Here is a 23,626-nt window from a genome sequence, read left to right on the forward strand (position 1 = left end):
TAGATGGCGAGTCAAGTACTATTTTCGCTGCTTAACGCAAATAAATAAGTAATGGGAGAACTCGAGACTCTAAGAACAATCAATTTATACTATAGGATCACCAGCGACGAAAGAGTTGCATAAATTATCATTACTTCTTATAATGTAACAAAATTATTTTCTTATAATAAACTTAATATAAAACATATATTTAACACACAAATAGTACAGTTTATACGAGATTCAGAGGATTTCTAACAACTGCTTGCAAAATCGTTCAATAAAATAATTTTGTTGCGCGAATAGTACCAGTGGCGCCATCTGTGACTAATGGGCCAAGTTTGTCGAGGAATAATTCCGGTTTGATCCGCTAGATGGCGAAACGAGGACTATATTCAGCGTAGGGGGTCAATTTATTCCTGCTAGAATGTGAATATAGTCTTCGTGTCGCCATCTAGCGGTGCAAACCGGAATTATTCCTCGACAAAATTGGCCCATTAGTCACAGATGGCGCCACTGGTACTATTTGTGCAACAAAATTGTTTTATTGAAGGATTTTGCAAGCAGTTGTTAAAAATCCTTTGAATCTTATGTAAACTGAGTTATTCGTCCGTTAAATGTATTTCTTATGTTAAATTTAATAATATAGATTTTCCGAAGTTGTTCGAAGTATTGAGCGAAACGAAATGATAAACACGTGATATAATATGAAATATATAGTTGTATTGTTTCTATTATCAACTGTTTATGTCTAAACAAAAAGTTTCGACATAATTTGACTATTTTTTCTCTAAATAAAAAAAAAGATTTGTAACATGGCACGGAAGAGGAAAGTGCTTATGATTTGTTTAGGTACTTCTTACAGTAGACGACTAATTAATTAATTTATAGAATAGTATTCTACATTAACGTAAAATATAATTTTGAATGTTTAGGAAATATTTGTCGTTCACCTATAGCAGAGGCTGTATTCAACGATCAAATGAATAAGATTGGTGTAAGTGATTTATGGGAAGTACAAAGTGCAGCTCTTATAGGGTATCATACAGGTAAAAATCCAGATCGTAGAGCTATAACTACACTAAAGGATAAGGGCATCATGAATTATTCCCACAAAGCAAGGCCTGTACGCAAATTGCTAATTATCGAGAAACTATGTAAAATGAATATCGATATACTTGCATGTTTTGTTACAGATTACAACAGACGATTTTACAAAATTTGATTGGATATTTGGAATGGATAACAGTAACATTCAGGAATTAAATAATATGAAACCTAGTAATTGCACTGCAAAAATTGAGCTTCTTGGAAATTACGATCCAGAAGGGGAAGTCTTAATAAGAGATCCTTATTATGTACATATTACTTTCATCTTGACTTGCACTTTAAAATTATGTTTTTGTTGAATTTAAGATTATAATTCATCCATTATAATATTTTAACTTGTATTTTGTGTCATAGAACACACATTAACTCAATGCATATTTTATTTACAGGATAGTGACAGTAATGGTTTTCATAAAGCATACGAACAATGTGTAAGGAGTATAAAAGGTTTTTTGGAGAAGCATAAAGGTATTCAATATAATTTTAAATTAGTAATAATGAAGAAAATGTATTGTCATGGTATAAAATACATATTTACAGTAAGTTTATTATTTCCAGATAACACAATGTAATTAAAATGAATCAAAGAAATAATTTTTGTTTCGTAAATTATTGAAATATTGTATATTTCAAAATTTGTGAAAGATAATAAACACTTGTTACAACACTAAAGCATTGATTTATTACTACTTGAAATTGACAGGTATTTTTTTTAAATAATTGTTTTGTCCACACATATATAAATATTTCAATGTAACTTATATAACAAAGTTAATTTTAGTTTCTGTTTTCTTTACACCTTTATTAATACTTATGCTTAAAAGCATTATATACAGAAAGTATATGTATGTATATACCTATTTTATTTTACAGAATGTCTTACATAACCTTAAAAAGTAATGTATAAACATTCCTGTCTTTGGTAGGTGGAAAATAATTGTGCATTATTCCAAAACCTTGCAATTACTATGTCTCAAAAGAAAAAAGTACTAATGGTATGTTTAGGTATGTTAAGAACACTCATTATTTTTTGTTTAAATTAAATATAAATGTATTCTCTTTTATTTTATTGATTTATAATTTTAGGAAACAGTTGTCGATCTCCAATAGCTGAAGCAGTATTTTGTGCTGAACTAAAAGAAATGAATCTTTGTAACTTTTGGGAAGTAGATAGTGCTGCACTTTTACAATATCATGTGGGTAAAAGTCCAGAACCTAGAGCTATAACCACACTTAAACAACGAGGTATTAAACAATATACTCACAAAGCAAGAAAGGTAACAAAACTAATTTTAAAAATTTAAGTGACAAATGAATACAATAGGTGATTTTCAGATTAAAAAAGAAGATTTCTATAAATTTGATTGGATATTTGGAATGGATAGTGGTATAGTTTATGATTTATGTCAAATGCAACCAGAAGGTAGTTCAGCAAAGATTGAACTTCTTGGAAAGTATGATCCAAATGGAGAACTAAATATACGAGATCCATTATTTGTAAATATTACTTCTAGTTATTTATTTGTATTAAATTATGTTTTATAAAGTGTTAGATGATTTTATTAATAATTTGAATTTGTAGGATAACGATAGTACAGGTTTTGAAAAGGCATTTGAACAAGCTTCCAGAAGTGTAAAATCATTTTTAGAGCAACATACAGGTATGTTTTTAACTTTATAACATTAAATATGTGTAAAATCTAGCATCCTGTCATTATTTCTTAGTTACTTCAAAAGACTTGCAACTGTGATTCTTTTGTAAAATGTAAAATATGTAAAGATAAAGAATACATTTTATTTTTATTTAACTTTGTACCCATTTATATACACTTGAAGTATATTACGATCATCTCCAGAATATATGAATTTTTGAAGTTTTTCTTCTAAAGTATAATTTCTTGAATCATTTACTTGTACTGCATTTACATTTATATCTACAACAAGAGCATCAAATTCTTTACCTACTATAAAATTTCCTATCTCACTATCCATTGCAAGAGCTGAAAAGAAATTAATATTATTAATTTACTTATTTTAATAAGTTTATATAAATAGCAAAGAGTCTTGTTTTAATTTTGTAGACCTTACCTTTTGCACCTCCCAAAGTAGCTAAGTGAAACACATCTTTGTAATTAAGTGCTTCATAATCATCTTTAAGAAGAGATAAATGAGTTGATACTTGTAAAGCTGATCTCATTGCATCTAAAATACTACAACTTTGTCCTCCTGCAACGTCTGCAAATACATGATCACAATGTAATACAATCATTAAGAAATTGTAACAAAACTGATAAACAAATTTATTTTTACCAGTGCCAAGACCAATTTTTATTCCTTTAGATCTCAGCTTTTGAACATCACAAAGACCACTTTTTAAACACGTATTTGACGAGGGACAATGAATAACTGCTGTATTACGTTTCTTCAATAATGCAATTTCATCATCTGTAAGATGTATTCCATGAGCCATCACTGTCTACAAACAAATGAAGATCTGTTTAAGTATTTTACAATTTGTTAAATCTACTCAAGTATTGTACATATTAATTTAACATACTTTGCTTGTAAGAAGTCCAACTGCATCATATACAGCTGCGTATGAAGACCAATCAGGAAATGTACTTCTTACAGCTTCTATTTCATTTAGGTTTTCAGATATGTGACTCTGAAGTATTTTGCATGTATTAAAATAATTAGTATATGTGGAATTCACATAAAAATGTAAAATATACTTAAAAACATATATCAATGTATAAATTATAATTGCTTATTAATATTCATTTATTTATTCGTGATATCAGCTATATGGAAACATCAATTTTGATAGTACCTGTATACAAAGATCTTTTTCTTTTGCCAGTTTTCCTAATTCTTTCATCAGTGTCACATCACAACTTAAGGCAAATCTTGGTGTTATAATTGGTTTTATAAGAGGATTCTATAATATTTGTTGTATAAAGAGATATTATGTAATAAAAATAATGGAACATAAACTTAAACGAAATATTAAACTTACATTTAATTCAGCAATGTCTTGTATGAATTTATTTACATTTATTATAGATTCCTCAGTGGTTTCATAATAATCATCACTACGTTTGCAATTCATACTTAGTTTTCCAATAAAAGCCCGTTGACCTATCTGTGCAGCTTTTTGTCCAAGTATTATAGATGCTTTTGCATAAAGGGATCCAAAGTAACATGCTGTTGTTGTACCATGCATAACAGTCTGTTTCTACAATTTGAATGTAATATAACTATATGTAGTTTAAATGTGAATAAAGCATAGTATTTTAATTGAATCAAAATCTCTATTGTTAAACTTACTACAACAGTATTAAATACTTCTTCAGCAAATTTTTCGTCTACATATTTCTTTTCCAAAGGGAAGGTATAAATTTCCAACCATTCTAAAAGCTTTTTATCATACCCAAGTCCTAGATTGGGAAATTGAACAGCATGAATATGACAGTCAATAAGACCTGGCATTAAAAATTGGCTATTACTAAGAACAAATACATTTTCTCCTGTTATGTCGATTGAATTTGGATTTATTATTATACTAGTAATCTGAAAATTAACAAATACTTGAATGTACTATATATTCTAATACTATACTACTCTATATTTATTATTGCTTTTTAAAAAATATATAGTGTTTGAGAGTTTAATTTACCATTCTTAATTTATTGATATGAAAAAATTCAACCGATAGATACCTTTCCTTCTTTAACGTATATTGCACCGTGATCGACGGTGATCAATTCTCCGTTTTCGTTAGTATGAACAAACGAACCGATAAACACTTTCTCTTTCGGTATCGAAGACATTGTAAAAAATGTTCTCAATATTCCATATGTACTGCAACTACAAATAATTAAACATCAAAAAGAAATTTTAATAAATGATAATTAAAGGAATTTTCTATTTAGTAGTAGTATACAAAAATTATACATTAATACTTTTCTTCCCGCATGTATATAAATATTTACTAATTTACTAATAATTATGGTACTTGTAAGTACTTGTCTTACGTACTAAAATATATATGTATAATAATTACAATGTAGTAACGTAGATTATATTGATTAAACACAAACATCAAACGCGAAAGTCGTTAATATCGTGCGGGGATATAGTACTAATCTATGAATTTGTTTTATACGTATTTTTCTTCGTTTGATTATAGATCATGAGTGGCAAAAAAGAACAAAAACCTGAAATATCAAAGAAGGCAGATAAAATGATCGATAACCATCGAGAATTTTTAGATATGGATACCGACGAGGAAGATTTTGGGCCGCAAGGTGAAATCATCGTGAACGCGAATTTTGAAGTTTTGTCATTTTAAGAGGCAAAATTAACCGTTTCGATTAAAGATGTAAAAAACGTTTATTAAACGTAGAAAGTTTTTTCATGATCAAAATTGTATTTGAAGTTTTTTATGATTAATGTAGGATAGTATCTACAATAACGATCTAATTTAAATTCTTTAACGTAGAATGTCTTAAATATTGTTTTTAAAAATTTGCCATAAATAAATTACTTAAATTTCATATTCACTAAAAGAAACCTAATACCCGCTTGGGGCACCTTCGAGCAATACAAAATGCAATACCCTTAAGATTCATAGAGCCGATAAGTTACTTGTAACGTTAATTCTTCGTTATGCCACGTCTTTTGTGTGTTATATAGTGTTAAAAAAAATGTACAGAATCGATGCTGAGATCTTAATCCATAATATTTAAATGTGTTGTCGTTGTCAGTTCCTAATGCTCATACAATATTATTACATTTTTCTTCCATTGAGTATAATTCAAAAGTTTCCATTTACTGTTATAGTGAACAAGTGCACTAATTCGACGAAAGAACGGTTAAACGCGAAATAATTACTGAGTGTCGATTACGTAACAAGATACAGTCTGTTACTATTAAATAAATTTTATTTACGATACAATATCGCACTATATTTCAGAATCACCCGAAGTCGAAGAAGAACTTCCTCCAGAACCCGAGAAACCAGTATTCACTGAGAGGGATTTGATTACGTTAGTTAGTAAGAATGTTCCTACTATTCTAGACCTTGTAATACTTAATTGCTCGATATCAGCTAATTATAAAGCTCTATGAGAAAGTGAGATATCGAGATAAATAGATTGCAATATTTATATATATATATGATTATATATATGATATATATATATAGTGATTAAAGTATCACGGATGTAGATTACAGAAATTCATTTTGTCACAGTGATGTGTATGGCGCCATTTTCAATATACGATTACAAAAGGAATTACATTTTTTACTCTGTACTGAGTCAATTACAAATTTTCGTTTAAATATATTCACAGGTACAATACGTAAAAGATTTAACAATATTCTTTTCTATCGATGATAAAAATTCGAATGAGAATTGTGACGAAACAATACAAGAATATTTTAAAAATCCATCGCACGTGGTGCTAAGCATATTTCAGAAGGAAAATGAGTTGTATGCCGTTTTAAATATACCGAATTATACGCCTAAAGGATTCGTGTATTTTTTAAGAACACCATGGCAGGTTTACACGCCAGAAAATTTTCTCAGCACCGTTTTATTTGGAAGTATCAGTGGCAATATCAAAAGTTCAATTTTAAAATTTATGGAAAGCATGTATGCACCAGCTATGCTTCGAAGTGACGACTGTACATCATGTATCCGTTCAAGACATTCATTTAAATTTTAGACCTTTTAATTTAAATTTAAATAATCGTAAGATGAACGTTCATTGTCCTTTTATTATCATTTCGGTTATGATTCGTAATATGCTCGTTGTATTACTATACAAATTTTCCATTCATAACAAACAGTCATACGAGATGATGTATTTTCAAATCTTCATGAATTTATCATACGTTTATCTGAGGAGGTGTACAAACCAATGGGCTTGACTACGTTATACGTACCGAAGGAAAATATTTCTAAAACATTTCTGGAGCCATCGGAGAAAATTGATTGTTTTTTACTCGGAGAAGATATAAAAACGATCCTTCTCGAGGAAGATGAGAGAAAACGGAAAATAGTCGATCGACTGGAAAAAATAGTTTGGGCTTGGATTAAACAAATACATAGAGAGACAAGAGTGGTGCCGAGTAGAAGAAAGATTGAAGGCATACAGGAAGAAGTCAATTATTGGAACGCGAAACGTAAGTCTCTTGTACAGTATACGAAACAATATCATTTTAATTCTCCTAGTCAAAGTCTCCCAGTCATAAGTCTCAATTCTATACCGTATGAATAACAGATGGTATTCATGCGTTTCAAGTTTCTCAATACAAGGAATATTATTTACAGATTTAAACTTGAATTATTTGAAAACTCAACTTCTTAATCCCGAAGTTCGATCGATAATTGATATACTACGAAATTTGCGATCTGTCAGCGTAAACAAATTCGACGAATTAGCTAGGCATATTAAAGAAAGATTAAAAGAGACGTTGTCAAATTTAACGTATTTAAATATTTTATTAGATTTTTGTAAGAATCTAACCGTTCCGGAAAATTCTGAAAATTCAATAACGGAAGTGTTGCTTCTGATACTATTTATCTGGACCGAATCTCCATTTTATAGAGACACGTAAGAGCGATTATTTACACAAAAAGAAAATTGAAATATACAAAGTATATATTTACAAGGGTAATGTTTTAGGAATAATATAGAAACACTTTGTCAAGCATTCAGCTCACAGATAGTGCATCAATGTAAAAATTACATTAAACTAGACGTTGCACTGGAAAGTAATCCCGAGGAGGGGATGAAAGTACTGAAAAAATGTATATTCTGTTGTGATATTTACAAAGTAATTTATGATAATGTATGTTTCTCAATAGACACTGTCTGTTGCATTACAATAAATCATTTATTGTATAATTAGTTTTACATTGTATAATAAAATTCTTTTTTAGCTGATGACAAATGTTGTTTCATATATTAATTCTGATAAAAAATGGGACGTAAACAAAACAGAAGTTTTCAATAAAATTGATACTTTTAAACAGAGGTGTTACGACGTGTACGAAATCTGTGAGGCATTGGTCCTATTCGGAAGGTACTAGAAATTAAACTATTAAAAACAAATGTATAAGACAAGCATATTAATTCTTCAGTTATTGTTACATAGGTATTTTATATTTGATTTAATAGGTATAATAAAATAGGATTGTTCGGAGGTACAAGAGGAATCGAATATGATGCATATTGGCGGGAAATTGAAAACATATTTTACGAAATTTTGAATGAAATTATAGCCGTTCGTGATATTATATTCGACATTACGAATTCAAATTGGCTTAAAAAATTTAAACGATTTAAGTATACAATTCTACAATTAGAGAACATGATAGTAAATTTAATTAATGACATATTTAAAAGTGTTAAGAATATAGAAGAAGGTATTGAAGCGATTTACACTTTACAAAAATTTAAAAAAAGGGACAGTTTGCGAGAAATATTGCAGAATAAGTGGATGCAGGTACTGTAAAATTATGTACATGTTTTTGATATAAAAAAAAAAGGAACTTCTAATGCTACAAAAAGAATATTTAGGTATGGACAATTTTTAATAACGAAATAGAATATTGTTATACTAATGCAATTAATGCGTCAAAAATATACGAGTTGTCGGAACAAAAGACAGATATTAACGTGAATATGTTGTGCATTTCACAGTATTTAAAAGCTCAGTATAATATAATGATAAATGCAATGGATTGGATAGGAGACTGTGTTATTGAACAGTGAGTAACAATTCACGAAACAAATTATTTAAACACATTTATTGAAATGTTAAATTTTCTTTCTTAAGTATTGTATGCATTTATACTAAACATCTGTTTTATATAATTTTTCTACACTCGTATCGCTAAATAGGACGTATCATGCATGTTTTCAGGTGTACCTTGCAACAATATAGACATGTGTTAGATGTAATTGACAAGAGAAGAAAGATGTTTAACACTTATAATACATATGGAACGCAGTAACGAGAATTGATAAGTTATTTAAGTGACAGTTAAATGGATGAATAATTTTATGTAGTAGAAATAATAAGAAATGAGAAATTTCATGCATGCATTTTTCATAATGATCTCCTGTCACTGCATTATTAAAATTATATTACTGTAACTTTGGACGGGGCACTATGTTTATAACATTCATTCTTGTATATATGTCATATTGAATTTTTAATTAAAAAGAAATACTAATAGGTGACCAAGAGAAATATTAAGTAATTCATTTTACATAACATGTAATGTAATTCACTTATATTACTTATACTTATTCTGAATTTGTGACAGCCTTATAATAGAATTACACATTGTCAATATACCTTTCAATACCAATATTCATATCATTCTACTTTTCTTTGTTTAAAACCTTAATGATGTAGCATACATAAATCTTTTAAACATTTGTATTGTATGAATTCCTTCTTATCGATCACCCTGCCTTTTTTAATAGTGCAAAAATAAAATTTTTAATATGATCGGCATAGGATGAGAGAGAAATCTTAGATGGCACTTTAAACATTGTGAGGTATTTGAATAGTAACTAAAGTAGATATTATACTTTAGTAATTTACTATATAAAAATTATTTCTTATAAATTATGTAAAACTTTGAAATATTAACAATAGTAAGTATAAATTATATACTTTACCAGATCATATTCATAAATTGAACATCTTATAACTGAGATATGATAAATATCACATAAAAAAAAATGTAGTAATATAATGTTGAAAGACTTACATAAAAATGTAATTTTTTAATTAATCTGTTGAGAATAAGAGTATATATTCTGTATGAAAACTAACTAACTTTGGGAATTTTTAACATTAAATTAATATTTCTATAAAGTCTATAAAAACTATAAATTATTTATTTACTATATATTAACTATAGATTTGGAATTATAGAAATAATAAAAAGTTCATTTCAAATATTGAGTTATTATATGTGAAATTTTCATACTAGTCTTGAATAATTTATTTGTATTTAGGCACAGCATTCATACTTTCATTTCTAACATGCTATTAGTACCTTTTACATACTGTGGTCCCTTAAGCAACTCTGAACACGACTAAATGCATAAAGTAAATATAACAACATTGCACACATAACTGAGTCTCCTACTTTTTTAAGATATATATGTATATGTTTCCCAAAGTTATAGCAATTATACAGAACATCTGCATTATAGTATATACTACATAATTGTATTAAAAAAAAAGAATGGAATTAATGAGTAGTTTTGGATGTAGTCTATTAATGGCAATATAGGGTAATCTATGTAGTGAACACCTTTCTGTATTACTCGTTATATAAATAAAGTACTATGTCCATTTATAGATAATAGCATAAGAATGCTTCTGAAAGGAAAGAAACGCTTCTTAAACAAATTAAGATAAATAGTATATTTTGTTACAAATTAAGTACCATCAAAAATATGAAAAGGCATATAAATGTGTCTATTTATATATGTTATAAATATTTTAACATGTATTTCCTCATATGGGCATTCTTTCAAAAAAATCGTCCCATAGATACAAAGGCAGCTATTAAATATGCAATGAATGCTACACACTCAAACTTGGTAAACCATCACCAGTTTCTAGGTAGTATTGTTGGTTAATGTTACCCTCTAGGAAAAATAGGCGTCATTCACTTTTTATGACTAATTTAATTTAAGAAGATACAGTTTTCAACGATAAAGAAATATATGAAAATAGATCTATTCATATCGTTGAGTACATCTAAACATAAAGTAAAAATAGTAGCACCACTTTAAGACCATTTAGTTTTAATAACTATAAATATTTCTACACATGTGTTATGTTAAGTTGTAAGTTGAAAATCTCAACATAGATTACCCTATAACCAGTTATATTCATTCACTTAGGAACTATTATAAAAATTATACATAAATATTTTATGTACATATACCTGGCATGTGTACGTATACACGATTTTTCTAATTTTGATTATCATAATACTGTAATCTATAATTTGCTTAGAGAATTAGAACACTCTTTTGGCACAAGTAACTTAAACAAAAGTACGTATTTGGTTTCTTTGTCCTACTTATTTTCAAGTAATATTTAATTTGACGCAATTACCAGATTTTCCTGACCAGTAGTTACTGTAAAAATTGGACTACCAGGTGAATCCTTATAATCAAGTAATTCGCTATCATCGCTAAACGAGCTGGTACCTGAAGAACCAACTTGTTCCAATCGCGATGGTGGTAATAGAAATATTAATGAAATAGCTATTATCATATGCCATGCACTATGAACATACTGTAAAAGAAAGGACAATTTTTGTACATATTTTTCATATTTTACAGAAGTATTTTACATTATGCATTATACGTACTTGATAATTAGCTTCTGTTTCAACTAGAGAAAAGAGTAACAAACCTATTGTTGCCAATAGTAATCCTCCTAATAACTTTGTAATTCTATCAGGTTTTTTCCACTTTTTCAATTGAAAACACCGGTAAGTATATGTTCCCATCTAGAAATATTTAAATGGGAAATAGCAATGTTATAAATTGGTTTTTAAATTACTTACTGGAATCATAACACCAATTCCTAAAGGTACTAATATACTAATTAAGCTTGTTTTATTGGATTCCACTCCAAAAGCTGTTATAAGAACTCCAAACATATGACACAATGATACAAAACGAGTCGGTATTTCAGCCATTGCCACAAGTGTCACCCAAAATGCTAATATGCTTGAAAAAAAATCACTGTATTGTAAAACCTAGAAGTAAAATCGTCTTATAAAAATATTTTGAATATAATTTAAGGAAAAGATATATAATGTTTGTTATAAAAATAAAACAATTTACATACTTCATATTTAGCAACACAATAGGTCATAATATGTTGATCACAAGCATGATACAGAGACGAAAAAAGCATAGTTGCCAAATAGACTAATCCCTCAGTATATAAACCACGTTTAATAGCTAAATATATAGCAGGTATAAAAAAGCCATTACTTAAAGTGAGCATCATCGTAGTCATAACCAGAGAAGACTCTGGATTGGCACTAGTAGCATCAGTACAGCCCCATCCTCTGTACCCTATATAACAAAATGCATAATTAACATGTTTTGAAAAAGAAATACATAATTAGAATGATATAAATAATAGTCAAACCTTCAAAGCATTTACACGTTGTATAATAAAGAATATCTCGATGAATTTCTTGACAAATTCCATGATGACCACATGGATAATTTCCAGAAAATACGCATTGTCTAGTTCGTATATCCAATGATACTAAAATCTCTTCCATTTCACAATTTACAGGATGTCTAATTTGTAAATAATACCATTTTGTAAACATAAAATAATATAAACATTATTTCAATTTTTTTCATATCGTATTTTTAAAAATATAGTATTACCCATTAAAGTGGCATGTTGCATGTAAAGCAACATACCAATTATCTGGCTGTGGATATGGTATTAACAAACTTGCGTCATGTTTGTTGAGCGATGATAAATTCATTGACATTCTTGAGTTCTCACACATAATACTACCATTAACTCTATCTGGAATCCGACCACGTTGAATGCAAAGTTTAACTTTAACTAACTGTCTTGTTATTACCTAAAATGCATATAAAAATTAATTACAATTGAATTTAATATGAAATTACATAAAAAAAATTATTATTAATGCTTACTTTGTCCATTTCCAAGTGTGCACTAATATCAAGTGTACCACCAATATCTACTAATGGCAAAATATTAAATTGTGTTACTACTGGATGTACATCTGTCAACATTACCCAAGATGTTAGCCATTCTCTACCCTGAAAAGAAGTTTTATTCGTTTATATTAAGCAATAATTAACATAAATTCATTTATATTATGTATTAAATATTTAATACCTGTAATAAGTAAACACCAGAGAATGTTTGCGAATGTTTAATCCTAGCAAGTTGATATCTTGGAACACATGGATCATCAAAATTTTCATCTGATAAATGAAATTGATTTCTCAAATCAACTCCATTATAGGATGACATATTTTTCTTCCCGTCTTCGCGATGAGAAATATGGTTTGTAAAATCTTTCATATGTAATTGTGCTAGTGCTTTGGAAAACGAAGGTGCATCCAAGTACTGTCTTACAAAAGATTTTTCTGTCACTCTGATTGGACATTCTGAGAAGATAAGACAATATTTTACACAATAAAACAGATTCATAAAATTGACATTAATATTAATATAAGGAAAATACTATGAACAATGGAATTTACCCGAAGTGACTACTTTTATGTTTACTTCAATAACACTATCTGAAATAATCATCAAATAATAATAACTATCCTCGTAAGGAGAAGATTCTATAAAGGTATATGAATCTAACATGGTAAAATTTCCAATTTCGCTCGGTTCAGAATGATTGAAAACGGGTAAAGAGCGTCCTTGTAAGGTCATACTTTTAATACAAGGTTCATGTATACTACGAGATGTATATACAGTAAAATTACAACCCCAAACATGTATACGAAAGTTCCATGTTCCTGATGTTATATATATCCTGGGAAAGAACCCAATACATTATTAATTTTTAATATTGGTATAAAAAAGTACATGCAAGGATTATACTCTTTACTTGTAATAGGAAGTAGTTTCTTTTGTTCTCAATGTATACTGGCAACCAATAGGTATATTCTCAATACTATTCGCCTGTGTCCATATAGCAACAGAACCTATACTATAATGGCATTTGTGTCCAAGTCCCTGAAATATGGAAGACTATGTAACGTAAACTGTCTCTAATTTCGAAAGCAATATCAATTATAATAGAAACGATAACTATACCTGTTGTTGAACCTTTTCATCCCAATGAGACAAATATGCTCCTACAAACCAATCTCCAGACTCTGGCCCATAAACTGGTAGAATCGCTGTAGTTTTTGGTTCAAATGTTGTAAGTGCAGAAACTATAATAGTCTGATTTCGTTTAGGATACATATTAGTAGGAAATGTGTCATTATTTACAGACATCACAGGGTAACTACCCCACTGTAGATATCTGAAAATTATAATGTTATATTACAATACTTCGAAGATTCAAAAGGGAACACATTGAACAAAAGACCATTATTTACATATGCACTTTTCTCTCTGGGCAATCTTGCCGATCCATAAATGCTGCAAACTGCCAAGTTGCTCTAAGCACCTCCTTTGGAACTGTATAATGAAACATAGCTATGTCCGAGTAACTTTTAAAAGAATGCAACAGTCCTTCTTGACTTGCCTCTGGCATGGTACATTCCTTGGCTACAAACATAGGTCATTTGTATAGAAATTTAGATCAATCTGTTCAAATAACTTCCACAGATTTTTTTGTAAAATATAAGCACGAGCACATTATAGTTATATCTTTAGTACTAAATGTAATTTAATATAACTTTAAAACGTCATTACTAAAATGTATACATAATGTAACAAAGTAAAAATCTCATGCAAAAGAAAATACATTTAAATATAGTTTGTTTACGAATTTACCTGGAAAAAGGAGCAAAATTAGAAGAACGTGGAACTGGAGAATCATGAGATATCGCCTTGGAAAATGACATATCGGAAGCATGACAATTTTTTTTGACATCACAGAAAAATTAAAACTATTATTGATCGAATATACTCCATTCACTCCTCATTAATTATCGATCATCCTCATATCACTATGTTGATCGTACATCCTGTACAGACGATAAATAATTACGTTAGGCTACAATGTTTGCGTGTTTAGTCTACCAGTTTATATGGGTTCCTTTCGATCAGCTGTAGTACACGATATATGAATGGCAGTGGGAATGCTCGGGGGTGATTTTACCGGCAAACTGTGATATTTTAAATATTTGCGGGAACAGAATGTTATTTTAACGTAGACGAGGATATCTCGCGAAATTTTAATTAAGAATTTACCAAAAATTCTAATAATATCCTACTTAACTGTCACACTTTGCAAATCAATTTACAGACGAGATATAGAATAGATATATCAAGTTGTTTTTCCATAATCAGTAAACTTTGAACTTAACGAATATTCCGATAGCCGAAAGCAAATGAATTCTAAAACCGACTGAAAGTAATAGTTGCGAAACGGCGAAAGGTCGCAATGCATACGTAGTAAAAACTTCTACATTTTGTGGATCCATATCTTCTATTTATTTATTTAAATATGCAAAAAGAACGCTTAAAGGAACAAGTAATATCACACCAAATGTTTACATAATCTACTTACAAAACTTATTCACCGATCGCTATTTCTACGTACTATATTTTGTACGCATACAATATACACGAATATTAGTCAATATAAACTGTTACAAATACGGGGTAGATAATATTTCCGATAAAATAAACAAAAAATGTAAAATAAAATTGTTTCGTACCAGCCTTCGTTTTCGAGGTAATCCACTATAAATATTGTATAGAGCTTGAACAAATATTGTCGACTCAATTCCAATGGCCTCGCCATTTTAAAACCATTTTACTCAAAACGAAAGTTCGCACAAAATAAATTGCAGTCCATTTTCGATTAATTTTTTTCGCAAGAGTTACAGCTATTTGTAAATATAAATATAAATTTATTCATCTTTATCTATAATAAATTTATCACTTTACATTTCGGGCGGTACCGCGTGTTCTGGAACATCCCGTAAACGTTATCCAGAATATATATCTCTCTCTGGATGCATTCCCACGTTGCGGGAGAAATTAAACTTCAATTTCTTCCTCAGCGGCTGGGAAAACCACCGTGGTCACGGTGATCGGTTTCGTCCTCGATTTCTTGCACAGCAAGATTTGCACTCTCCCCGATATACGGCTCGTCAAAGTTGCGTGCATTGCCATAGGAATGGGGATTCCGCTCGGCAACAGAGGTACGTCCATTACACGGGGTCTCACGTCCGTGTTCTCGTTCCTACAAACGATGTACAAACCCGTGTCGGACATCTCGTCGGATATGTTCGTCAGCTGGATACGAATCTGATAATTGGGCCCCAGGCCCAAAACGGTGGCCTCCAGGGTGATGGGATGCGGTCCTGCGTCTTGGCTCTCGTTTATAGACTCAACCGCCTTTTTCGCCACCATTAACCTCAGTCGAAGAAGACCCTATCAATAGCGACGCATAAAACTTGAGTCTTCGAAGCTCGACCTCGAAAGTTGAATTCTTGAGGCTAGCATTACACGAAGCTCGAGCTCTCTGAACTTTACGAGTCGAAGTTTAACGCTCAGTTCTCGGAAGTTCTTCACGAGCTGGAAAGTGAAATTTCCTTTGAAGTTTAGAAGACTAAAGTCGTAAATCTTGAGCTTCGTACAATGTTAGCCTTACGATCTTGATCTTCTAAGTTTCGAAGAAAATTAAATACTGAACTTTAGAGACTCGAGTCGTAAAGCTTCGAAAGCTCGAGTTTCTTGTAATGTTTAACCTTGAGAACTTAAGGTTCAAGACTAGGAGCTCATTTTAACGACAGTACCTGTTGGAACGTGCTGTGAATCTTTTTCGCTTCCGATCTCTCGCGTATCGTTTGCTCGACGAACAACCGCGTCTTCTTCGGTACGAGGAATTTGCAGCTCTTGTTCGACAAAGCGCTCGTGGTTTCGTTGTGGGTGCTGAAGTCGGCGGTGCGCTTCAAGATCTTCACGCAGAGACCACCGCCGACGGTGACCATCGCCATGGTTCGTTCTTCTTGGCCCATTCGACCGTACTGCGACAGGAAAACAAGGAACGAAAATTGGTAACAATTTCGTGTAACGACTCGCGTTAGATCAACGGGAAAATTAGAGCGAGGTGCGCTGCAGACTACGATAATCGAGAAGTGGATAATTGAAAAGTCTGTACGTCGCGATACCGGAAGAAATTATTTCGAATTAATGTCGAAGTTCGTCGTGATGATTGACGGTGGTTACCTTCATCGCGGACACCGGTTCCATGATCTTGAGCGTGTCCACGTGGTGCTTTCCATCGTACACTCGAATACCGTAACCGGCAGTGCTCACAGCGAGCAAGGAAAGGCCAATTTGGGGTACCGGTAAGCTCACTTGGTCCAAAATGGCACCCGGGATTTGAACGTGCCACAATTTGACGCCCTGCGCGATTATCAGTTTGTTACCCTGTCCGTAATTGTTTGCAATTGCGATAGAACGTCGATAGTTGCAGAAAAGCGGGGTCAAGCGACTGTACAAGTATCGAGGCAACGCGATCTAACGAGAAGTAGCGTTATTGTCTCTCGAACGAAAGGACCCTGTTAATCACAAACTATAATAATATCATCCCCTCTAGTATCCACTACTACTTGATTCAAAACAACTAATCCTCTCGTCGTATTCGGAGTCATCGAGGATAGGCATAAAGTCCTTTTTTCGTCAGTGATCTTTCATTCGTTGAACGAAGTGCTCAAGTATCGAGGTTCTACCGTATTTTCAACCCTGTTCACCCTCCAAATTGAAATCGACGAGCATACCTTCCTGGAGAGGCCAACCAGTGTACCATCCATAACAGTGACCGCGACGCCATTATTGTTCAGGACTGAAATGGCCACAGCCGGTAAGGGCAACTTCTCCCAAAGTTTGACAGGACTTCCTCTTCTTATCGCGCCTATTTTCCCGTCTCTGCCGATGATCAATATTCTACCATCCCCGGTCCACAAACCGGTGCACGCGAACGCGACTGGCGGCCATTCTAGCATGTGTTTGTCCATAACGGAGAACGTCCTGCAATGGACAACATTGGTAAACGTACGAATGTGATTTTGTACGAGTGGAAAACAACGGTTAAATGAACCATTCGTTTACCGAGGGTCCAAAATGAGAACTTCTCCACATTCCGTGCCCAATACCAGACAACTGCTGGCTGGATCGGTCCAAGAGTCCTTCCGTATAGCGGAGATCGCGCACAAAGCGTTGTTCCTGACCAATGGTACCGTTTTGTATTGTTCAGCGAAGCTGGACCTCAGATTCGGTTCCATGGAGAGGAATTTCAACGTCCGCGGCGAGATGAATCCCGCACCGAGTTCCTTCAACAACAGGTCCAGCTCGTCGGCCAACGTGAGCACGTTCAACTCTTCCTCCAGACCTGCCTTGTGCCAGATCTATCGATAAAACAATTTTCACACTTGGTTCAATTGTAATCTGATCGCAGTTTAATCTTTAACTGCATTGGGAAACTCAGAACGAAACCGAACGACTTTACCGGTACATTTAACGGGTCACTTTGAATCAAAATAAGTGTACTATGGATTTTGGTTCACTCGTTTTCGATTTATTTAAAAAAATTAATTCCATTTGTTTAGCTTCCGTTTGTCAATTTTAATTCATTTCCAAGCCAATATCCGCTCGTTACAACGAATAAAAAAACTTTTTTCAATTTTATTCTCAACTTTCGGAAAAGTTTCTGTATCAAGAGTTAAGAGGTGTCTATAGGTTCGAAGGATCTTACTTCTCGCTCTTTCGGGTGAACGTCGATGGACGGCAAACAGTATTTGAAGTAAGGTCTCATGTTCTTAAAGATGTAGACGCTCGAACCGGAGCCCACGGCCAGGACCGACGACCGTGATTCTCCATTTTCCATGTAAAAGCCAACCACTCCGCATGGTGAATCCACCATATTGTGCTCCGTTATTTGGTCACCTCCTTTGTAAACTCGTATCTGATAATCGGAAAATACCGAATAAGAGAAACGAAAACGATCGACAAAGTGATACAAATATATAATAGAAATTCTTCAATTTCGGAGCAAAGGAAGCGAGCACGAATTGTCATAGGGAATGTTACAAATTATAATTACAATTTTTCATCTAATTCAATTTTCAGTCACGGTAATCTCAGTATTAATTTCCTCTTATCGAGACACTTGTGAAAATATATTTACTCGGTTTCTACCTTCGTCGAATTGGCACCGAGCATTCCCAAATCGGCGCAGATGAGCCTAGCGTCTCCATCACCGGTCACATCTAGCATGTCGAGCGAATTTGGCAGTGTATACAATCGGGTTCCTGGTTCCCAAAGAGCCTCCAGCCATCGGCTGGTACCCAGACCGACCATGTTGTGCTCGGCCCTAAAGTAACGCGACAAATAGCATCGACTCTCTGAATAATATTTCTTTGTTTCTTCTTTTTGAACTATGTTCTGCCAAACCGATCAGTCGACCAACGTACCGATTGATTCGAAAACGGTGTCGCAGAATTTACGAGCTATTTTTAGTACCACCCTTAGCAAACGGAGCACTTGCCAGTGTATGGCTAGCTAATTGTGTACGTACATCGTCTAGAACCGTTCCAACTTCGCGAAACAATTTCACCGAACGCTATTAATCCCCAATACGGTTACAAACACGTGTTCGAGTCATCATGGACGTACTCTAAGGAGCTGAGAAGTTGACTTCTAGAATTAATTACGAATCGTATCGGGTCGGATGTTTCGGTCGGCCTTCGCAGACTTACGGCCGAGCAAAAATTGCTCGACGTTGTGTACATTCTCCTCACACATGATACTACATTCCCCTCGATTCAGGTGTTATTGTTCCAGCTCCCCATAGTATATTCCCCTTGATCCAGGAGTCGTCTTTCCAGCTCCCAGCTACACACGACCAATTAGAAAAAAACGAATAAGCAGTTTCTCGTCTCTCACCGTAGACCGTGCATGCTCGAGTTTTCCCTTTTCCTCAAATAAAAATATTATTCGTCACTCGTAACGCATACTCCTCGTTTAAAGGACACTCTCCGTGTACGTACGATGCACTGTGCTGTAGTGCAGCGCGACGAACCGTCATATCGTTACCAACATGTCGCGTGTTCTCTTGAAAGGATTTCCTCTTCGTACGAAATCGGTAGAGCACTGAACAAATTGCAATTTCCCGACGCGATAAACATCGATCATATCGGAAGATCTGTTTAGAAAATTCGTCGACCGATGGAACAGTGTACCAGGGCTTTTTGTTGTGAAAACTTGTATCCATAGAAATGCTCGTAAATATATTCATACGTGTATACGTGTACACGTGTATGTCAATATCGATGATCGCGCGCAACGTTTTGCGCGCAATGCCACGGAAAACCTAATTCAATTTAAACGATTCGTAAACGTTCCCCGTAAACGTTAAACTCGAATTTATCCTGGTACTTGAATGAATTTCTTGAGAACTTTGTTCCGTTTCCCTGTTTTACTAGCACAGCCTATGCAGCCTACGTGCATAGTATCGATCTATGCATTTTGGCATAACTTTTCCCTGTCGTTGTATTTTTTTTCGATATACGAGAACATAATAGAGGAACGTATCTTTATTTACGAGAACTCGTATAAAGAAATATCTCTATAAAGGAGAAACTCGTATAGAGGAACATCTCGATATACGAGAATTCATATAAAGAAACACGTTCTCGATACGTCGAGAACTCATATACAACGGTACAATCTTTTCGTTGTTTGTTAACAAAGAACTTGGAACAAACATGATGGTACACGAAACTAAAAATCCTTCCGTGTCGTACTAATCAGTGTTCTTTCCACACCATTGTTATTGACGAGCGTTCCGTTTCCCTCGGGCATCAAATAGGATTTGACCTGTCCGCTGTAAACACACGTATTACCGTTGCTCGCTACGCGAGACAGATATCCGAGGAAAAGTGATAACTGGGACGGTTGATTTTTAACGAAATTTTAGTGAACCAATGAATTATCTAGCATTTTAGAAAAAATAAACTATTTAAGGACTCTTGACGAAACGTGATTGTAACTACGAGATCTAGTTTCTAGTTTATCGTTTAATGGGGACGAGAATGTTGCCCTTGTCGCCGATGATGAAGAAATCGAAATGGGGGCAATCGGTAACACCGGTGGCGTCCGTGAATTACCTGAAACCGCCGTCGCGAAAATTGTGGCAGAAGGAGGATGCGAAGACTGATCACGGTAACGATAAACGGGGGAAGTGTCGAATTTCCGAGAAAGAGAAATGGGACACGATTCAATCCCCGCAGTTCGTCGATTTTTCCAATTTACCAACCACGAGTGACTCTTTCTTCGGTAAGTGAACGCGCCATCGCGATCGAGAATGTAAAAATACCAACCAAGAGTTCGCTAATACATTTTTCCCCTTCAGGTAGAACAACCGTGATCGTGAGCACACCGCTCCCGAATGTCCAAAACGGGAAGCTTTTCAATTTGTTCGAAGAGGATTCGATAATTACGTAAGATTTGCGATCGTTCGAACAGGAATTATCTTCATAACGTGAAATTTCCCGGTTGCTACCTAAAGATCCTTTTCATTCGACGTCAGGTCTTTGAATAATTTCCGTTTATCCGGCATCTGTCATGAAAACGAACCACCTACGGCTACCAGTGCGAATTTCGACAACGGACACGAACAGAACAAAGAACAATACGTGATCCACGAAGCCAACGATAAACTGGTACGTAATTGTGACGTTACTCGATCGAACCGATTCGGTTTGCAAAGGGTCTTGTGACGAACGTTTCAGAAGTACGACCAAAGAAAATGTCACACTGCGAGGAAACCACAAACCACCACCGTAAATCCGTTTATGTTTCATACGCGCGAGAAGCACAGACAAGACCAAAAACAAGAGCGCATCAAAAAGGTATAAAAATCACGGTGATATTGTATTATCGATTCCGCGGAAGAAAATCTTCAACTCGTTAATTGTCGACAGCTCTTGGAGGAGGAGAAGAAGATGAGAGTGTTCCGAGCGAATCCTGTTCCAAAGTTTCTGAAATCTCGATCAGTACCCGTTATCGATAATAAAAATCATAATAATAATAACATCAACGAGAAAACGGCAAAGATCGTCGAAAGAGTTGAAAAACAGGAACCGATTAAGAAAAATATCGAGGTATGTTTTGACGGAACTTTTTTCATTGTTTTATAATATCGATCAAGTATTATATTAATACGATGATTTAAGAGTATTGCAAATAGCGTATAAATGGGATCATATAATGGTTGCTTAATTAAGGAATTTTTTATCTTAAGATCTTGAACGCAAAGGATGCGCAATCATTTTAAATAGAATCTCTCAGATATCGTCGATTAATCGTAAAAATTGTCGTGTAATTGAAATGGAATATTACGTTCGAGGTATCTGGAACGAGGAATTAAGAACGAGGATCTCCTATTCTTAGTACTTTTTCCATCGACCGAGTCGATTCGTTCTATATACTTTCATTAATCGAGGCTCGTAAAGCATTGGTAAACGTTGATTGTGATTTTTTTGTTCGTGAAATGATTCAGATCTGGAGGAAACCACCGTTCGTACCGTATCTATCGAAACATAATTTAGTGAAGTCGAAAACACCGGCCCTTCATACGAGAGTTCGGGCACAGGACAGAAAACGCTTCGACGCCGGTATCAAAGAGAAAGAAATGCAAAGAGAACAACTGAAGAAAATGGTAATTTAGATATATTGTGATTGAAAAATTTTATCCTTACATCAAATTTTTATAAAATTCCACTAATGATCGTATAATAATGACAATAATGATGTCATTATTATATCATGTTAAAAGAAAATACATTCTACGATAATAAAATTATGAAAACAGGATATTGCCGCTAAGAAAAAGCAAGAAGAGAAAGAAATTGCATGCTTGAGGAAACAAATGATCCACAAAGCTCAACCTATTCGTAAATACAAATTGGGCTTACCGACAATTCAGAAACGTCCATTAACCGACCCCATTGAACCAGTATTGTTGAAACGACGCCGCATAACTTCGCAACAGACACTGTAAAATGATATTTTTACACGTGTTAATATGATATTTTTAAATAGCGAATCTTATGTGTTAATATATTTAATACTGTTCTCGTATGCGTACTACTGTATTACAAATAGGTCAGTGTAGTTACGATGTAGCAGTATTCGTCTACGTTTTAAATTAAATAAGATAATAAAATTAAAAAAGTCGTACGAAATGTTTTACACTGCAGTTGATCGAGGTTTACTTTTTCAATTATTCGTTTTAAACTTTGAAAGATAATTTTATTAAATGTATAGTTTTAATTATTCGACGTAACATTTTACAAGATGTAAGGATCGCTTCGAGAGTTCATTGAAGTATTAGTTTGAAATCCTCATTGAGACATAGTAGACTTACTTGTATTATAAAAAAAAGTAAGATATATTTTCTTCATTGGGTACGTTCACATGCTCGTTACAGCTGTTGCTGAATGAATCATTAACAAAAATACGTATTAACATGAAATAGTTATTCAACGTACATAGTAAGCTCGCTATAATATATTGTAAACATACGCATAACATACACAAATACATGTAGGTACATCAAAGATTGCCAAGGCATTCTAAATCATTTATATTAATATCTCTTACATATATTATTTTATAAATATCTGAATAATCGATGAACAGACATATACAATCGCTGAAATAACAGATTCTCTTTAATAGTATATATTTGTATTTGTTTAAAAACAT

At 33.0% G+C, this 23,626-nt stretch overlaps 7 protein-coding genes across 22 annotated transcripts; 4 read left to right on the forward strand and 3 right to left on the reverse strand.

The window, feature by feature from the left end:
- Nucleotides 1-526: 526 nt before the first annotated feature.
- LOC143151124 (low molecular weight phosphotyrosine protein phosphatase) lies at nucleotides 527-1,761 on the forward strand. The gene is made up of 5 exons (XM_076319961.1): nucleotides 527-831; nucleotides 915-1,105; nucleotides 1,176-1,337; nucleotides 1,479-1,557; nucleotides 1,648-1,761. Exons 1-5 carry the CDS (start codon nucleotides 795-797, stop codon nucleotides 1,659-1,661), a joined length of 483 nt encoding a protein of 160 aa, XP_076176076.1. The 5' UTR covers nucleotides 527-794; the 3' UTR covers nucleotides 1,662-1,761.
- Nucleotides 1,662-3,540, forward strand: LOC143151123 (low molecular weight phosphotyrosine protein phosphatase). 2 transcript variants are annotated; one of them, XM_076319959.1, is made up of 6 exons: nucleotides 1,662-1,792; nucleotides 1,963-2,094; nucleotides 2,176-2,366; nucleotides 2,425-2,586; nucleotides 2,672-2,750; nucleotides 3,403-3,540. In XM_076319959.1, exons 2-6 carry the CDS (start codon nucleotides 2,058-2,060, stop codon nucleotides 3,441-3,443), a joined length of 510 nt encoding a protein of 169 aa, XP_076176074.1. In that variant the 5' UTR covers nucleotides 1,662-1,792; nucleotides 1,963-2,057; the 3' UTR covers nucleotides 3,444-3,540. The 2 variants fall into 2 exon arrangements, with proteins under 2 accessions (XP_076176074.1, XP_076176075.1); XM_076319960.1 differs by lacking the exon at nucleotides 1,662-1,792 and having other exon boundaries at nucleotides 1,975-2,084.
- Nucleotides 2,634-11,338, reverse strand: Dhpd (guanine deaminase). 11 transcript variants are annotated; one of them, XM_076319956.1, is made up of 9 exons: nucleotides 11,252-11,338; nucleotides 4,809-4,956; nucleotides 4,417-4,659; nucleotides 4,106-4,324; nucleotides 3,920-4,027; nucleotides 3,647-3,754; nucleotides 3,400-3,565; nucleotides 3,178-3,324; nucleotides 2,634-3,089 (listed from the first exon to the last, which is right to left on the reverse strand). In XM_076319956.1, exons 2-9 carry the CDS (start codon nucleotides 4,917-4,919, stop codon nucleotides 2,890-2,892), a joined length of 1,302 nt encoding a protein of 433 aa, XP_076176071.1. In that variant the 5' UTR covers nucleotides 4,920-4,956; nucleotides 11,252-11,338; the 3' UTR covers nucleotides 2,634-2,889. The 11 variants fall into 11 exon arrangements, with proteins under 11 accessions (XP_076176071.1, XP_076176069.1, XP_076176067.1 ...); XM_076319954.1 differs by lacking the exon at nucleotides 11,252-11,338 and adding an exon at nucleotides 7,040-7,147; XM_076319952.1 differs by lacking the exon at nucleotides 11,252-11,338 and adding an exon at nucleotides 5,924-6,130.
- Nucleotides 3,455-9,258, forward strand: LOC143151119 (uncharacterized). Of its 5 annotated transcripts, none has more exons than XM_076319941.1 (11): nucleotides 3,455-3,591; nucleotides 5,279-5,396; nucleotides 6,065-6,141; nucleotides 6,445-6,787; nucleotides 6,944-7,279; nucleotides 7,428-7,710; nucleotides 7,783-7,948; nucleotides 8,040-8,182; nucleotides 8,278-8,605; nucleotides 8,680-8,870; nucleotides 9,026-9,258. In XM_076319941.1, the coding sequence occupies exons 2-11, from the start codon at nucleotides 5,282-5,284 to the stop codon at nucleotides 9,114-9,116; spliced, it is 2,073 nt and encodes a 690-aa protein (XP_076176056.1). In that variant the 5' UTR covers nucleotides 3,455-3,591; nucleotides 5,279-5,281; the 3' UTR covers nucleotides 9,117-9,258. The 5 variants fall into 5 exon arrangements, with proteins under 5 accessions (XP_076176056.1, XP_076176057.1, XP_076176058.1 ...); XM_076319942.1 differs by having other exon boundaries at nucleotides 7,605-7,710; XM_076319943.1 differs by lacking the exon at nucleotides 6,445-6,787 and having other exon boundaries at nucleotides 7,000-7,279.
- LOC143151118 (post-GPI attachment to proteins factor 6) lies at nucleotides 10,526-14,939 on the reverse strand. The gene is made up of 13 exons (XM_076319940.1): nucleotides 14,675-14,939; nucleotides 14,275-14,446; nucleotides 13,985-14,198; nucleotides 13,776-13,903; nucleotides 13,417-13,700; nucleotides 13,046-13,320; nucleotides 12,838-12,966; nucleotides 12,556-12,761; nucleotides 12,305-12,462; nucleotides 11,996-12,228; nucleotides 11,709-11,903; nucleotides 11,511-11,651; nucleotides 10,526-11,434 (listed from the first exon to the last, which is right to left on the reverse strand). Exons 1-13 carry the CDS (start codon nucleotides 14,772-14,774, stop codon nucleotides 11,234-11,236), a joined length of 2,436 nt encoding a protein of 811 aa, XP_076176055.1. The 5' UTR covers nucleotides 14,775-14,939; the 3' UTR covers nucleotides 10,526-11,233.
- Nucleotides 14,940-15,545: 606 nt separating this feature from the next.
- On the reverse strand, nucleotides 15,546-20,103 carry LOC143151273 (BBSome complex member BBS1-like). Its single transcript, XM_076320249.1, has 8 exons — nucleotides 19,802-20,103; nucleotides 19,055-19,229; nucleotides 18,612-18,821; nucleotides 17,969-18,264; nucleotides 17,638-17,887; nucleotides 17,084-17,263; nucleotides 16,651-16,881; nucleotides 15,546-16,285 (listed from the first exon to the last, which is right to left on the reverse strand). Exons 1-8 carry the CDS (start codon nucleotides 19,813-19,815, stop codon nucleotides 15,890-15,892), a joined length of 1,752 nt encoding a protein of 583 aa, XP_076176364.1. The 5' UTR covers nucleotides 19,816-20,103; the 3' UTR covers nucleotides 15,546-15,889.
- An 846-nt stretch (nucleotides 20,104-20,949) lies between these two features.
- On the forward strand, nucleotides 20,950-23,101 carry LOC143151656 (uncharacterized). Its single transcript, XM_076321004.1, has 9 exons — nucleotides 20,950-21,193; nucleotides 21,270-21,357; nucleotides 21,447-21,579; nucleotides 21,649-21,768; nucleotides 21,841-22,020; nucleotides 22,093-22,107; nucleotides 22,208-22,258; nucleotides 22,419-22,577; nucleotides 22,731-23,101. Exons 1-9 carry the CDS (start codon nucleotides 20,950-20,952, stop codon nucleotides 22,917-22,919), a joined length of 1,179 nt encoding a protein of 392 aa, XP_076177119.1. The 3' UTR covers nucleotides 22,920-23,101.
- Nucleotides 23,102-23,626: the final 525 nt, after the last annotated feature.

Source organism: Ptiloglossa arizonensis, chromosome 9, assembly GCF_051014685.1.
Source record: "Ptiloglossa arizonensis isolate GNS036 chromosome 9, iyPtiAriz1_principal, whole genome shotgun sequence".
NCBI lineage: Eukaryota > Metazoa > Arthropoda > Insecta > Hymenoptera > Colletidae > Ptiloglossa > Ptiloglossa arizonensis.

Bases quoted from the DNA above. Each gene is read 5' to 3' on its own strand.
- LOC143151124 (XM_076319961.1), top strand. From the start codon at position 795: ATGGCACGGAAGAGGAAAGTGCTTATGATTTGTTTAG. The intron at 832-914 runs GTACTTCTTACA...TTGAATGTTTAG, and splicing joins AGTGCTTATGATTTGTTTAG to GAAATATTTGTCGTTCACCT. The intron at 1,106-1,175 runs GTACGCAAATTG...GTTTTGTTACAG, and splicing joins ATTCCCACAAAGCAAGGCCT to ATTACAACAGACGATTTTAC.
- LOC143151123 (XM_076319959.1), top strand. From the start codon at position 2,058: ATGTCTCAAAAGAAAAAAGTACTAATGGTATGTTTAG. The intron at 2,095-2,175 runs GTATGTTAAGAA...TTATAATTTTAG, and splicing joins AGTACTAATGGTATGTTTAG to GAAACAGTTGTCGATCTCCA. The intron at 2,367-2,424 runs GTAACAAAACTA...GGTGATTTTCAG, and splicing joins ATACTCACAAAGCAAGAAAG to ATTAAAAAAGAAGATTTCTA.
- Dhpd (XM_076319956.1), bottom strand. From the start codon at position 4,919: ATGTCTTCGATACCGAAAGAGAAAGTGTTTATCGGTTCGTTTGTTCAT. The intron at 4,660-4,808 runs GTATCTATCGGT...GTTAATTTTCAG, and splicing joins TATACGTTAAAGAAGGAAAG to ATTACTAGTATAATAATAAA. The intron at 3,325-3,399 runs GTAAAAATAAAT...ATGTATTTGCAG, and splicing joins AAAAATTGGTCTTGGCACTG to ACGTTGCAGGAGGACAAAGT.
- LOC143151119 (XM_076319941.1), top strand. From the start codon at position 5,282: ATGAGTGGCAAAAAAGAACAAAAACCTGAAATATCAAAGAAGGCAGAT. The intron at 6,788-6,943 runs GTATCCGTTCAA...CATAACAAACAG, and splicing joins AAGTGACGACTGTACATCAT to TCATACGAGATGATGTATTT. The intron at 7,711-7,782 runs GTAAGAGCGATT...GTAATGTTTTAG, and splicing joins TCTCCATTTTATAGAGACAC to GAATAATATAGAAACACTTT.
- LOC143151118 (XM_076319940.1), bottom strand. From the start codon at position 14,774: ATGTCAAAAAAAATTGTCATGCTTCCGATATGTCATTTTCCAAGGCGA. The intron at 12,967-13,045 runs GTATTAAATATT...ACTTCTTTTCAG, and splicing joins CTGGTGTTTACTTATTACAG to GGTAGAGAATGGCTAACATC. The intron at 12,463-12,555 runs GTAATACTATAT...TTTACAAATTAG, and splicing joins GCAACATGCCACTTTAATGG to ACATCCTGTAAATTGTGAAA.
- LOC143151273 (XM_076320249.1), bottom strand. The intron at 16,882-17,083 runs GTAACCACCGTC...TTCCTGTCGCAG, and splicing joins AACCGGTGTCCGCGATGAAG to TACGGTCGAATGGGCCAAGA. The intron at 16,286-16,650 runs GTACTGTCGTTA...CGCTATTGATAG, and splicing joins TTCACAGCACGTTCCAACAG to GGTCTTCTTCGACTGAGGTT.
- LOC143151656 (XM_076321004.1), top strand. From the start codon at position 20,950: ATGTTGCCCTTGTCGCCGATGATGAAGAAATCGAAATGGGGGCAATCG. The intron at 21,358-21,446 runs GTAAGATTTGCG...ATTCGACGTCAG, and splicing joins GAAGAGGATTCGATAATTAC to GTCTTTGAATAATTTCCGTT. The intron at 21,769-21,840 runs GTATAAAAATCA...AATTGTCGACAG, and splicing joins AACAAGAGCGCATCAAAAAG to CTCTTGGAGGAGGAGAAGAA.